At 62.7% G+C, this 12,985-nt stretch overlaps 1 protein-coding gene across 2 annotated transcripts; it reads right to left on the bottom strand.

The window, feature by feature from the left end:
• Positions 1–4,830: 4,830 nt before the first annotated feature.
• Positions 4,831–12,265, bottom strand: Sbk2 (SH3 domain binding kinase family member 2). Of its 2 annotated transcripts, none has more exons than XM_077793135.1 (4): positions 12,188–12,265; positions 10,224–10,478; positions 8,081–8,283; positions 4,831–6,788 (listed from the first exon to the last, which is right to left on the bottom strand). In XM_077793135.1, exons 2-4 carry the CDS (start codon positions 10,474–10,476, stop codon positions 6,201–6,203), a joined length of 1,044 nt encoding a protein of 347 aa, XP_077649261.1. In that variant the 5' UTR covers positions 10,477–10,478; positions 12,188–12,265; the 3' UTR covers positions 4,831–6,200. The 2 variants fall into 2 exon arrangements, with proteins under 2 accessions (XP_077649261.1, XP_077649262.1); XM_077793136.1 differs by having other exon boundaries at positions 4,831–5,905.
• Positions 12,266–12,985: the final 720 nt, after the last annotated feature.

The following is a 12,985-nucleotide window of genomic DNA, read 5'->3' as shown; positions in this document are numbered from 1 at the left end:
AGGATGGTGGGGAGGATGGTGGGGGAGGATGGTGGTGAGGATGGTGGGGAGGATGGTGACGCAGTGGTGAGGATGGTGGGGAGGATGGTGACGCAGTGGTGAGGATGGTGAGGATGGTGGGGAGGATGGGGAGGATGGTGGTGAGGATGGTGACGCAGTGGTGAGGATGGTGGTGAGGATGGTGGTGAGGATGGTGGGGAGGATGGGGAGGATGGTGGGGAGGATGGTGAGGATGGTGGTGAGGATGGTGACGCAGTGGTGAGGATGGTGGGGAGGATGGTGAGGAGGATAGTGAGGATGGTGGGGAGGATGGTGACGCAGTGGTGAGGATGGTGGTGAGGATGGTGGGGAGGATGGGGAGGATGGTGGGGAGGATGGTGGGGAGGATGGTGGGAAGGATGGGGAGGATGGTGGGGAGGATGGTGGTGAGGATGGTGACGCAGTGGTGACGGTGGTGACGGCGGTGGTGAGGTGGGGTGCAGTGGCTAGGACACCTAGGTAAACCTGTGAAGTGTGGTTTGTATGTATAAAACCTGGCGACGATGGTCGTGCTGGTGAGAGGGGTGGGGAGGCTCCGCGTGGACAGGAAGTGCTGACTTGCTCTTGGGTGTGCCCAGCTGGAGATAGAGCCTGGTGCCGTGTGCACACCCCAGTGCCACCTTGATGGGTGTGCATCATCATCAGGGACTGGAGCCTGGCGGGCACCTGTGTGAGGCCGCGCTTAGGGCCCGGCCCACGTGATGCCATTTCACCGTGGTGAGCGCTGCCCAGGAGGACACTGGTGCGGCAGTGAGGAGGTGGAGCCCAGGCAGGGCCTCTTGCGCTGAGCTGCAAGGTGTGGTGACTGCAGGTGCCCCTGGGTGGGCGTGGAGTGAGCTGTAAGTGGTTCCCCAAGGGCTTGGGGAGAGCCTGGCCCTCGGGCTCAGGTACAGATCTGAGTGCTGGGCACAGAGAGGGCTGGTGGCACACATGGACAGAGCCATGATCGGCCGCCAGGCTTGTTCCCTGGCCTGGCTCTTGTGACGGTGCTATGGGCCCCTGTCGGGCCGAGCTGGGTCCAGTCCCGGCCTCACCACTCCACACCTGTGGAACTCTAGTTTTCTCTCCTTCTCTGCGCCTCAGTTTTCTTTTCTGTAAAAGGGGATAGAAATAGTGCCCGCCTCCCGTGCCGTGGGGAGGGTGTGATGGTATGTGTAAGGATAGCACTTGGCGTGAGTACACGCACACTTAACTAGAGTCCCAGCCACGCCTCTTGGTGCTTCCCTGGTTGACACCATGTGGACTCAATATAAGACAGTTGTCACGATAATCCTGCAAGGGAAGAATGTTGGTCCCCATTTCAGAAAGGGCTCTGAGGATCAGAGAGGGCAGGCCTCTTGTTCTGGGCCACAGAGCAGAGCCAGGGCTCAACCCCAGAATAATTAGTGGTGAAGATCTCCTGCTTTGACTTGTCCTGTGGTGCCAGATCAGGACGTTCATGACTGCCCCTGAGTGACCTCTCCCATCTCTGTGTCTCAGCTTGCTGCCCTGTAAGTTGGGGGACAGCTTGGAAGATCTGCCCCCCACACTCCCACTGTGGCCCCTGCACCCTTCAGCAGGAAACCAGTCCCTCCTCCTCCTCTCCCCAGACCAGAGCCTGGCTTGGAGGTCACAGAAGGTGATGAGGCTGGCGCCCCCACAGTCCTGTAAAGGCCAGCAGGGTCCAGTTACTTGCTGGGGGTGGGGTAATGCCTGGGGGTCCTGAGAGATGGACTGTTTGCTCCCGCCAACAGGCAGAGGAGCATTCAGGGAATCTCTGGTCCCCAGATCTCATGCAGCCCAAGACTTAAATAACTGCTGACCAGTGCCCTGGGGAGGACACAGGGAGGGCTCCCGCTGCCTTCCCCCTCCTGCCCCGGGCATTCAGGGCATCGCAGAGCAGGACCCCAACTGGCAAAGAAAAATCGCCTTTTCCATCTCCAGGTGGGAGCAGGTGGGACCCTGGCTCTGGGCCATCCCCCCAAAGTGGCAGAGGGGCCAGCTTGGGGTTCACCTCCTGGCCCTTCTGTGAGCCTGGCCCAAGGCCCCTCCAGCCGCCACCTCTGCCAGCCCCGAGTAAGCGGGTGCTTAGTGACTCGTCATCCTATCCCTGCGTGGCTGGGCAGCTAAGCCCAGACATCTGGCCTGGGGCTCGGAGCCAGCATGGTGGCCAGCCTCCACCCACTGCTGGCCCTGACTTGGGACACTCCCACAGGACAGCTGAGCTCAGTCCTCTGCTGGCTGGCCTCCAGCAGGCCTGGCAGTGGCTGCAGAAGCCCTGCAAGCCCACCCGTGCAGAGGGTCCCTGTCCTGTGACGGGTGCTCAGCGTGGAGCCGCAGCGGAGGTCCTCCACAGGAGGACACCAGGAGGACCCACGCCGGCCATTCCCCCACGGCCTGATGGCTGGCAGGGAGCCAGCTGAGATCGCACCCCACAGGGTGGCACCCACCGTGTGGCCCAGGGACTGAGCGCCCACCTCACTGGAGGCTGGTCAGGAGAGGATGCCCAGGCCCGACCCTAGCCAGCCGCCCTCCGTAGGCCTTCCTGTTGGAACCCTGTCCACTCGGGAAGACCTCTGGGGTCACCTGGGTTTCTGTGTGCCAGTCCCAGCTGCCTTCTGCATCTTGGGCAAACCCCCTCCCTGCAGCCCTGGGATGGGTGGGGCTGGATGGAATCAGGCCTTGTGCGCGGGAGGCCGGCTCTCCACCAGCTGAGCTGTGCCCCAGCCCTGTCTCGTGGTTGTTGATTTTGCCTTTTGTATGTGAAGAGTCTGGTGTGTGGGGACAGCTCCGAGCTGCCCATGAAGCCCAGTTTCCCGAATGGTTTGGAGGGTGGGGTGGGGAGGGGCAGGGAGGGCCCAGGAAGGAGGGAGGGAAGCTCTCACAGTGATTTTGGTATCAGAGGCCCAGATTTGCATCTCGTATGTCACCCACGAGTTTATAGCTAGTCCTGCTTAGGATCTTTGGGGCCACCCGTCACACACACATCAGGGACGCTGTGGGTCAGAATGGGTCTGAATCCGGCTGGGGCCCCTTTCTTCCTGGCTCTTGCCAGGGGACCACAGCAGTGACCCAGCTCTGCCCCTGTGACCAGGGATAGGAGTGGCCCTCTGGCACCCCGAGACTCGTGTGTGTGACCTGACGGAGAGCACGGGGGCGGCCTGCCGTGCTCCTGGTGGAGCCCAGAGGTCTGCTGAGGGAGGGGACCCACAGAGCCCAGCAGCAGGGTGGGCTGCCGCGCTGCCGCCGTCCTCAGGCTTGCCCTTGGTCTTATTCTGGACAGCCTTGCTAAGATGCAGTGGACACGCCATGAATTGTGCCACTCTAAATGTGCCAGGCAGTCGCCCTAGCAGACACGGGCTGGTGCGCCGCGCCCCGGGGCGCCCGTGCATTTCCAGAGGGTGTGGGTCGTGGAGCTGTGGCCTCCCCCCCGGTGCCATGGCATTGCCAGACCCTTCTCCACCCTGTGAGCAGTGGTGTCCTCGCCTGCACATGCTGCCCCTGAGGCGGCCACTCCAGTGGGCCTGGAGGTGGTGCAGCCTCGCTCCTTGGCTGTCACCACAGTGCCCCAGCCTGTCCTCCCAGGGCGGGTGACACCTCACACCCACGGCCAGGCTCAGTCCCTCACTCTCACACACTCCACTGTCCGCAGGGAGCGTGGTCACACCCACACTCAGCCCAGGCCCATGTGGGCCACCCTGTGCTCCTTGATGGACCAGGGCAGTTGACAGCAGAGAGCCCAGGGGTCACCTGAGCTCCAGCAGGTGCCTGGCGGCTCAGGGTACCGTGGGCCCACCCATGAGGAAGGGTGTGTCCAAGGGATCCTTTGGCTTGGTCAGGGGACAAGTCAGTGACAGGCCATCCCTGCTGCTGAGGTGGTGTTGAGCATTCCCGTTAGCACTGGGCATGACTTAGTCAGTGTGGCCCCTGGCTGGGCCCTCTGGGCGTCTGTCCTCCCCTGCCGCAGGCCCATGCTGTCATTATCACCCTCCAGTTAATCCTCAGCTGCCACCTCCAATTAGCACAGGCAGGCACAGGCCCACTCTGCCCCTGCCCCTCTACTCCTGTCACCCGGCCACTTCCCACTTTAGGGGACACATTCTTGGCCTGAGTGCTTGGGCTATTTCAGACCCACATGAGGTGGCAGGAGGTCTCCACGCGACCCTCCACATGGTGAAGCTCCCAGTCGTCAGGCCAGGGGCTTCTGTCCCCACTTCTCTGGCTTGATCTTGGATTCCAAAGGTCTTGGGACCATTTCACGTGGGCATGCATGCTCTGCCACCCCCACCAGGCAACACCTCGGGGCCACAGCAGGGACACTGGGGGTGTGTGGGGCCCGGGAGCTGGTGACATGCGATCCAGCCTGAGTTGTAGCCTTGCCTTCCTCCGGGCCCACGGCCAAGCAGGGCACGGAGAGGAAGAGAGAGTGTTTGCAAACAAGGCAGCTGCCGGGAAGGGGAGGGGGGGCGGACGCCAGGAGAGAGGGGCCAGGTGGCAGCCGGCCGTGGCGCCTGCCTGACCTTTCCTACCCAGCTATGCACACGAGCACACTCGAACACGCACACACACACGGTCCAAGGTCTCAGACAGATCCGATGTCCACACACGCAGAGCTGCAAACCCGTGCTCTCCTTCTCCTCGACACTCATAGCCCATGCTCAGACACAGAGCATGCACCAAGCGCTCGCCCACGTGTGCAAGGCGTACTCACACTTCCACTCTCACACTGTGTGTGCACACCTTCAGGAGAGAATCTCTGAGGACCGTGTTCTTCATTTCAACACTCTGACACAAACTTTGATTTGTAAAGGGAAAGGATTCTTACAAATAAGCAGCTCATGGGAAAAGGCATAGTCAAACTTTGTGGGTGGGAGTGAAAATGGGTACAGTCCTCCAGAAAGCACTCCGGGCTCCTCAGAACGCGAGGACTGGAAATGCCTTAGGACCCAGCTACCCCGCGCCTTGGTGTTTTTCCAAAGGATCCAAAACCAGCACACGGCAGGGCACAGTCCCATCAGTGTTTCACAGTATGATCCGCAGGAGGCACGGTGCAGAGCCAGCCCGGGTGCCCGTCAGCAGATGATGGATCCGAGAATGTGGTCCAGGCCCACAGAGGAGTTTCCTCAGTCATAAAGATGGAGATGGATGAGGTCACGGCACTGCTGGGAGGTGGACAGAACTGGAGGACAATCTGCTAAGTGAAATGGGCCAGACTCCGAAAGGCCGTCGACTGTTTTCCCTTCCGTGTGGACGCTAGAGCCAAGCTAGGGAGAGGGGTGTCCGTGAAGACACAGGGGAGACCAGTGGAGTGGGGAAGAGGGCTGAGGGCAGGCGGGAGGGGTGGGAGAGCAGGGAGCTGCGGAATGAGGCGGGCCAAGTGTGCTGTGTGCGTGTGCAAACGCAGCACGTGATGTCTACCTTTCAGTGTGCCTGTCCGGGACCACCCAAGAAACCAGCAGCTCACCCTGTGCTCCGTGCTCTACCGTCCACCACAGGGCCAGCTGGGCTGGGGCCTCGTCCCCAGGCACTCCACCTCTCCCTCTCCACAGCAGCTGCTGGTGTGTGTGTGTGTGTGTGTGCGCGCGCACGCACACGCACACACACACGCACACACACACTTACTCTCCCACAGTGTCAGGGGACCTGACACCAGGTGGACTCTATTTGCAGAGAGCAGCTGGGGCAAGAGAGGCAGAACACGAGGGTGACTCCCCAGCAACGTGAGAAAAGGGCAGAGGGACGGGGTGGAAGGGAAGCCCTGCAGGAGAGGGCAGGCCAGGGGCAGTGTGAGGCACCTGGAAGGGAGGCAGGGCCCAGCCAGGCCTGGCTCTGGGCACGTGGTCCTTCCCTTTGGGATCTCATGCAGTAGCCATGGTAAGTAAAACATCTGGATTAAAGAGGACACGGGTCACAGGAAAAGTAAAGGAACACAAAGTGGGGGGGAGGGGGCTGCAGGGGAGGGCGGCGGCCGTGTGCTGGGGCGAGGGAAGGCCTAGAGAGGAGGCGCACCTCCCAGAGCATCCAGGGAAGGTGCAGAGGAGGAAGGACACGTAGGGACAGGGAGGGGCGGGGACTGCACAGAGCAGCAAGGGGGCACAGGAGAGGGACAAAATGGGCAGACACCAAAGCCGCTTGGCACAGCTAAGCACCCCTGGAAGTGGGCGCTGCCCTCCCAGCCCTGCTCACTGCCCGTCCTCTGCCCCCTTTCCCAGCTCCTCAGCCTCCCTCTCCAGCTGTTTCCACGGTCGCCCCAGGTAGCCCTTGATGGAGCCCACCGGGCTCCTCCTTCGGGGGTGAGGGTCCAGCAGCCCCCACAGGAGTTCATCTGCCACAGGCGCCAGGCCGAACCAGGGCTGCGGTCGGTCCTGGGGCTGGCCTGAGGCCTGCCAGATGAGAAAGTCCTCGTAGAAGGGGTCGGCCTCCACCAGGGGCTGGTCCCAGGGGAAGTAGCCAGTGAGCAGGCAGAAGACCAGGACCCCCAGAGCCCAAGCATCCAGGGCAGGCTGGATGGGCAGGCCCTCAGGGAGAGGCGGCGGGGCGCAGAGCTCGGGGGCTGTGTAGGGGATGGGTGGCCCGGCTAGGCGGAGCAGGGTCCCGCGGGGCCGTGTGTGGCCAAAGTCGGCCAGCTTGACGCGACGGCAGGCTGGGTCGCACACCAGCACGTTCTCTGGCTTGAGGTCCCGGTACACCAGGCCGAGGGAGTGGATGTGCTCCAGGGCCGAGGCCAGCTGGGCCGCACAGCGCTGGGCCGCGGGCTGAGGGAGGCCCACCTGCAGGGAAAGATGATGGGTCCACTGCCCTCTGGAGCCGCTGAGGGGATGGAGACCTGAGGCTACTCTGCAGCACGGAGCAGGCCCAGGCAGCACTAAGGAGCCAGCAAGGGCTGCAGGTGGGATGGCCAGGTGGGCCCTGTGAGCATGAGGCCTGGTGTGACCTGGTGTGAGCTGGAGAGGCCTGGTGAGGCCTGGTGTGAGCTGGAGAGGCCTGGTGAGGCCTGGTGTGAGCTGCAGAGGCCTGGTGAGGCCTAGTGTGAGCTAGAGTGGCCTGGTATGAACTGGTGAGGCCTGGTGTGAGCTGGAGAGGTCTAGTGAGGCCTGGTGTGAGCTGGAGAGGCCTAGTGAGGCCTGGTGTGAGCTGGAGAGGCCTAGTGAGGCCTGGTGTGAGCTGGAGAGGCCTGGTATGAACTGGTTAGGCCTGGTGTGAGCTGGAGAGGTCTAGTGTGAGCTGATGAGGCCTAGAGTGAGCAGATGAGGCCTAGTGTGAGCTGGAGAGGCCTGGTGAGGCCTGGTGGGAGCTGGAGAGGCCTGGTATGAACTGATGAGGCCTGGTGTGAGCTGGAGAGGTCTAGTGTGAGCTGATGAGGACTAGTGTGAGCTGGTGAGGCCTGGTGTGAGCTGGAGAGACCTGGTATGAACTGATGAGGCCTGGTGTGAGCTGGAGAGGTCTAGTGTGAGCTGATGAGGACTAGTGTGAGCTGGTGAGGCCTGGTGAGGCCTGGTGTGAGCTGGAGAGACCTGGTATGAACTGGTGAGGCCTGGTGTGAGCTGGAGAAGTCTAGTGTGACCTGATAAGGCCTAGTGTGAGCTGGAGAGGCCTAATGTGAGCTGGTGAGGCCTAGTATGAGCTGGAGAGGCCTGGTGAGGCCTGATGGGAGCTGGAGAGGCCTAGTGTGACCTGGTGTGAGCTGATGTGAGTTGGAGAGGACTAGTGTGACCTGGTGTGAGCTGGAGAGGCCTGTGACGCTCTGAGTCTCGGCTGAACTTCTGAGGCCTATGTGGCTTCCTGTGTCCCACTGGGGCACTTATCCTAGTTGGGTCTAAGTGGCAGCTGGGAAGCCTGCCAGCCACAGTGGGCCAAGGGCGACCTTGTGAGGACTGTGGAGCGCAGGTTCTGTGAAGACACAGAGGCCATCAACCCAGAAATCCTGTTGGCATGTGGAGGGTGCCCGGGGGCTGGGTAAGGTCCAGTGAGGCTCCAGGCAGGGAATGGGATTTCTGGGATCCAGGGTATTCCTGTGAGGCCTAGTGGGCCCTTGAAGGCATGCTCAGGGCCGCCTACCCACCTTGGGCTCGATGAAGGTGATGAGGTCCCCGTGCAGAATGGGCTCCGTCAGGAAGCTGTAGGAGTGGGCTGACTCGATGCCGATGCCATAGGCAGCCACAATGGCTGGGTGGGCGCCCAGGGACAGGCCCACACAGAACTCATACAGGAAGCCACGGAGGGACGTGGAGGGCTTCGGGAGCTGCTTCAGTGCCAAGGGCGTGCCTGAGGACAACAGGGGTGGATGTGGGGGCAGCAGGAGGCTGGGGTCACTCAGGCAAGCTGTCCTGCCCTGCAGTCATCATTGCTGGCCACAACCTGGATTCTTTCCCCTATGTCCTGGCCCCCATTCCTCTCTCCCTATCAAGCACCCCCTAACCACATGGCTAAGATGCCAGCAGAAATGACAGCACTGGCCGAGTGTCCACACTGCCCTCTCTGTCCTAGAGCAGATGGACACTGACCCAGAGTCTCGGGGGCCCGCATCGGCTCCCTGTGGCCCTACATGCATATGTGAGGCCATCAGGCCAGTGGGGGGCATGGGGAAAAGGTGGCCACCACCAGTGGAGAACCAGTTAAGGACTCATGGATCCTGTCCTGCCTGGACACTTCCAGCCCCTGCGCTCCCCAAGGGTAGAAAGTTCTGGCCTCTTCTCTGTTCTGGCCCCTGCTGCCAGGTCCCCATCTTGCTGGCCGTGGGCGCTGTGATGGGTGGTCACCTCCTGGGATCAGCACACGCCACCCTCTGTGCCAATGGCCTCTGCCGACCTGAGCTCCGTCCCCACACTTGCAGGGTCACCTGGCTCAGCGGGAGTCAGGGGCCGCAAGGCCTGCCTTCAGTGAAACCCAGGGGACGGCCCCGGGCGCCGCGTCTGTTCCCCTGTAGTTCATGCTTTTAAAAGCACCCAGGATGGCTGCCGCTGTCTGCCGCCCTCTGACGGGCTGGACGAGTCCCCTGCCCGTTCGAGCATTTGCACCATGTGCCTGTATCTGGTGGTCATTCGGGTGAGTCCAGACCCAACATGACCGTGTCGTGTCACAATGGAGAGTGAAGACACGCGCACAGAGGCGGGACCTGTGAGGACCCGGGGAGCCCATCTGCAAGCCAAAGAAAGACACCAGTCCTGGCGACCCCTTGGTCTGTCACACGGTGACCTGCACACTCACTGGCTCTGCCGGGCTCACTGGGAGCTTCCTGGAGCAGGGACAGGCTCAGACGCGTCTCGGAGACCTCAGGACCCCCAGCTCGGGCCTGAGCCCCAGGCAGGCTCCAGAGGTGTACCCTGAACTGAGACGGACTCTGAGGCTCAGCCCTGGGCCCCTGTTTTGTGGGAGGGGCAGAGGCTCTGTAGGCTTGGCAGGAGAGCACAGGGCAGGGGACACGTGGTCCCTGTCCCCAGTGTGTGGTGGCTGCACTAAGTGCCTGGGCTCTGCAGCATCCCAGTCTTCTCTATGCCAGCCCGTGAGCAACTCACCATGGTGGGGACTGTCCTAGTCACCAGTGTCCCCAGCGACAAGAGCAGTGGCTATACGGTGGTCCCTCTCAACTGCAGTTCTCTTCCCAAAGATTCAGCTGATTGCGTTCAACTTTATTCCAAATATACCAAGTGGATGACCCAGAGGTCCACAAATGCAGGCTGTGGGGGATGGCCCGGTGCTGCGCGTACAGGCCCTGGAGCCATCCCAGGACCACAAAACAAATAATGAAACTTGAAGGGTTTTAGATGGTGCACTGAGTCCCCACGGCACATCATCCGCAGGTGCACACCGCTACTCCCCCATCCACCGGACACTCAGTGGCCATCTCGGGCATCAGGTAGACTAACATGGCTGCCGCTGTGTTCGAGTAACACTGTTTATTGACGAGTGTGATGCCGACAGTCAGAGAATGCCAGTTACTACTGGTCACCTGACTGTGCCAACATGGTAAACCACCCGACCACAGTCTGCACGCACAGGAAAGAGCATCGCAGGCTCGGGCGCAGGGCCGCTCAGGGTTCTGGGCATCCACTGGGGCCAGGAGGGGGGCGTTGCTCGAGGTCAGAGGGCAGCACACATTCCTCTTTCCAAAGGAGCTCCTGGGACGCCCACATTGGACTGTCACCCAACTCCACAGCCTGGGTGGCTCCCCAGCCCGTCCCCAGGATGCTGTCCCGTCCCCATACCTTTCTGACGATGGGTGACCAGTAAGACGCGACCATACCGGCCCTGGCCCAGGGGACGCACCTCCTGGTAGAGCTGGTCCACCTCAGCATGGACCAGGGTCTGGGCGCTCAGTGCCATCATGTCCTCCAGGGCCAGGGCGGCCTCCTGGCCCTGCTGGAGTTCCTCTGGGGTGAGGCCCCCGAGTCCTTCCTCAGTGCCATCTTCTGCAGCCCCAGCCTCCACTGGCCCTTCTACAGGCTGCTTGCCTGGCATTTCTGCAAGAGACACAGAGACCAAGCCGCAGCCGCCATGAGGGCCAATGGAGAGGCTGGGCCTGGACCCCCGGGTCTGAGGGAGGAGGCTGGGCCTGGACCCTGGGTCTGAGGGAGGAGGCTGGGCCTGGACCCTGGGTCTGAGGGAGGAGGCTGGGCCTGGACCCCTGGGTCTGAGGGAGGAGGCTGGGCCTGGACCCTGGGTCTGAGGGAGGAGGCTGGGCCTGGACCCTGGGTCTGAGGGAGGAGGCTGGGCCTGGACCCTGGGTCTGAGGGAGGAGGCTGGGCCTGGACCCTGGGTCTGAGTGAGGAGGCTGGGCCTGGACCCTGGGTCTGAGGGAGGAGGCTGGGCCTGGACCCTGGGTCTGAGGGAGGAGGCTGGGCCTGGACCCCTGGGTCTGAGGGAGGAGGCTGGGCCTGGACCCCTGGGTCTGAGGGAGGAGGCTGGGCCTGGACCCTGGGTCTGAGGGAGGAGGCTGGGCCTGGACCCTGGGTCTGAGGGAGGAGGCTGGGCCTGGACCCTGGGTCTGAGGGAGGAGGCTGGGCCTGGACCCTGGGTCTGAGGGAGGAGGCTGGGCCTGGACCCTGGGTCTGAGTGAGGAGGCTGGGCCTGGACCCTGGGTCTGAGGGAGGAGGCTGGGCCTGGACCCTAGGGGTCTTGACTGGAGGGTCACTGTCACTTCCCAGTGTGGACAGTGTCCATCCTTATGAAAGGACTGCAGAGAGGAGTTGCTGCTGCAAGGTGAGGTCAAGTGAGAGGTCACAAATGTCCCCTGTCCCCACACCCTCCCTGCCACCCTATGGCCTGAGGGTGAAAGATGAACCAGATAACTTGAGACGCCCCCACCTAGTTTCCAAAGCAAACAGACTTGGCCCTGGGGATGGATGAGCAGCCTCAGCCTCCTAAGAGCAAACAGGTGGTTTGAGCCCCCAGGGGCAGAATGGGTGGGGCTCACAGAGGGCCTGGGAGCCCAGCCTGCAGGACAGTGGATCCCCTTGCCCTGCACAGCTGCAGAGCAGCTCCTACAGCCCACCTCGCTCCTCAGACCCAGGGTGGGCCCAGCCTCCTCCCTCAGACCAGAGGTCGAGGCCGAGCCTCCTCCCTCAGACCCAGGGTCCAGGCCCAGCCTCCTCCCCCAGACCCAGGGTCCAGGCCTAGCCTCCTCCCCCAGACCCAGGGGTCCAGGACCAGCCTCCTCCCTCAGACCCAGGGTCCAGGACCAGCCTCCTCCCTCAGACCCAGGGTCCAGGCCCAGCCTCCTCCCTCAGACCCAGGGTCCAGGACCAGCCTCCTCCCTCAGACCCAGGGTCCAGGCCTAGCCTCTTCCCTCAGACCCAGGAGTCCAGACCCAGCCTCCTCCCTCAGACCCAGGGTCCAGGACCAGCCTCCTCCCTCAGACCCAGGGTCCAGGCCCAGCCTCTTCCCTCAGACCCAGGGTCCAGGCCCAGGCTCCTCCCTCAGACCCAGGATCCAGGGTCCCGGGTCCAGGCCCAGCCCACTCCTCTTCTGGGACCTTATACAAGTCACACAAATAGTGACCCTCAGTTCTAGCCTCCAGCTCTCATCGTCTCCGCAGCCTCAAGGTGCAGCCTGTGCGCTGCCAAGGGCCACAGGACATTGGCCACAGACTCCCTTCCTGTTCATGTGCTGCCCCCTGGGCCATTTAACCTTGCCTCCCCCTGACCTGGGCTCAGAGCCCCATGGACCTCACCTTCTCCGAGGTTGGCCAGACCCTTCCGTAGCCTGCAGTGGTGAGTGCCCAGTACTTAGAGCCCATGCCAGCAGCAGCCTGCACAGGGAGCAGGATCCGCCCCCAACTTGGGGGTCGCAAGGCCCCACCCCCAGCCCCGCCCCTTCTGCACCCATTGGGCCAGAGCGACATCATGCGTTGAATCCCAGAACTGGCTGTGGCCAGACAGAAGTCAGACCCTGGGGCTCAGTGGGTTCCTCTGACCCAAGTTTCCAGGCCCCATCTACCTCCCTAAACTCAGGAGTCCAGGCCCAGCCTCCTCCATTTTACCAGGAGTCCAGGCCCAGCCTCCTCCATTTGACCAGGAGTCCAGGCCCAGCCTCCTCCCTCAGTCCCAGGGTCCAGGCCCAGCCTCCTCCATTTGACCAGGAGTCCAGGCCCAAGCCTCCTCCCTCAGACCCAGGGTCCAGGCCCAGCCTCCTCCATTTGACCAGGAGTCCAGGCCCCAGCCTCCTCCCTCAGACCCAGAGTCCAGGCCCAGCCTCCTCCCTCAGACCCAGGGTCCAGGCCCAGCCTCCTCCATTTGACCAGGAGTCCAGGCCCAGCCTCCTCCCTTAGACCCAGAGTCCAGGCCCAGCCTCCTCCCTCAGACCCAGGGTCCAGGCCCAGCCTCTTCCCTCAGACCCAGGGTCCAGGCCCAGCCTCCTCTCTCAGACCCAGGGTCCAGGCCCAGCCTCCTCCCTCAGACCCAGGGTCCAGGCCCAGCCTCCCCTCTCAGACCCAGGGTCCAGGCCCAGCCTCCTCCCTCAGACCCAGGGT

This window comes from Urocitellus parryii, chromosome 15 (assembly GCF_045843805.1).
Source record: "Urocitellus parryii isolate mUroPar1 chromosome 15, mUroPar1.hap1, whole genome shotgun sequence".
NCBI lineage: Eukaryota > Metazoa > Chordata > Mammalia > Rodentia > Sciuridae > Urocitellus > Urocitellus parryii.
The sequence above is the reverse complement of the archived record's forward strand: the minus strand, read 5'-3'. Positions and strand labels throughout refer to the sequence as shown.

Bases quoted from the DNA above. Each gene is read 5' to 3' on its own strand.
- Sbk2 (XM_077793135.1), bottom strand. From the start codon at position 10,476: ATGCCAGGCAAGCAGCCTGTAGAAGGGCCAGTGGAGGCTGGGGCTGCA. The intron at 8,284-10,223 runs GTATGGGGACGG...TGTTGTCCTCAG, and splicing joins GGTCACCCATCGTCAGAAAG to GCACGCCCTTGGCACTGAAG. The intron at 6,789-8,080 runs GTGGGTAGGCGG...CTTTCCCTGCAG, and splicing joins TCACCTTCATCGAGCCCAAG to GTGGGCCTCCCTCAGCCCGC.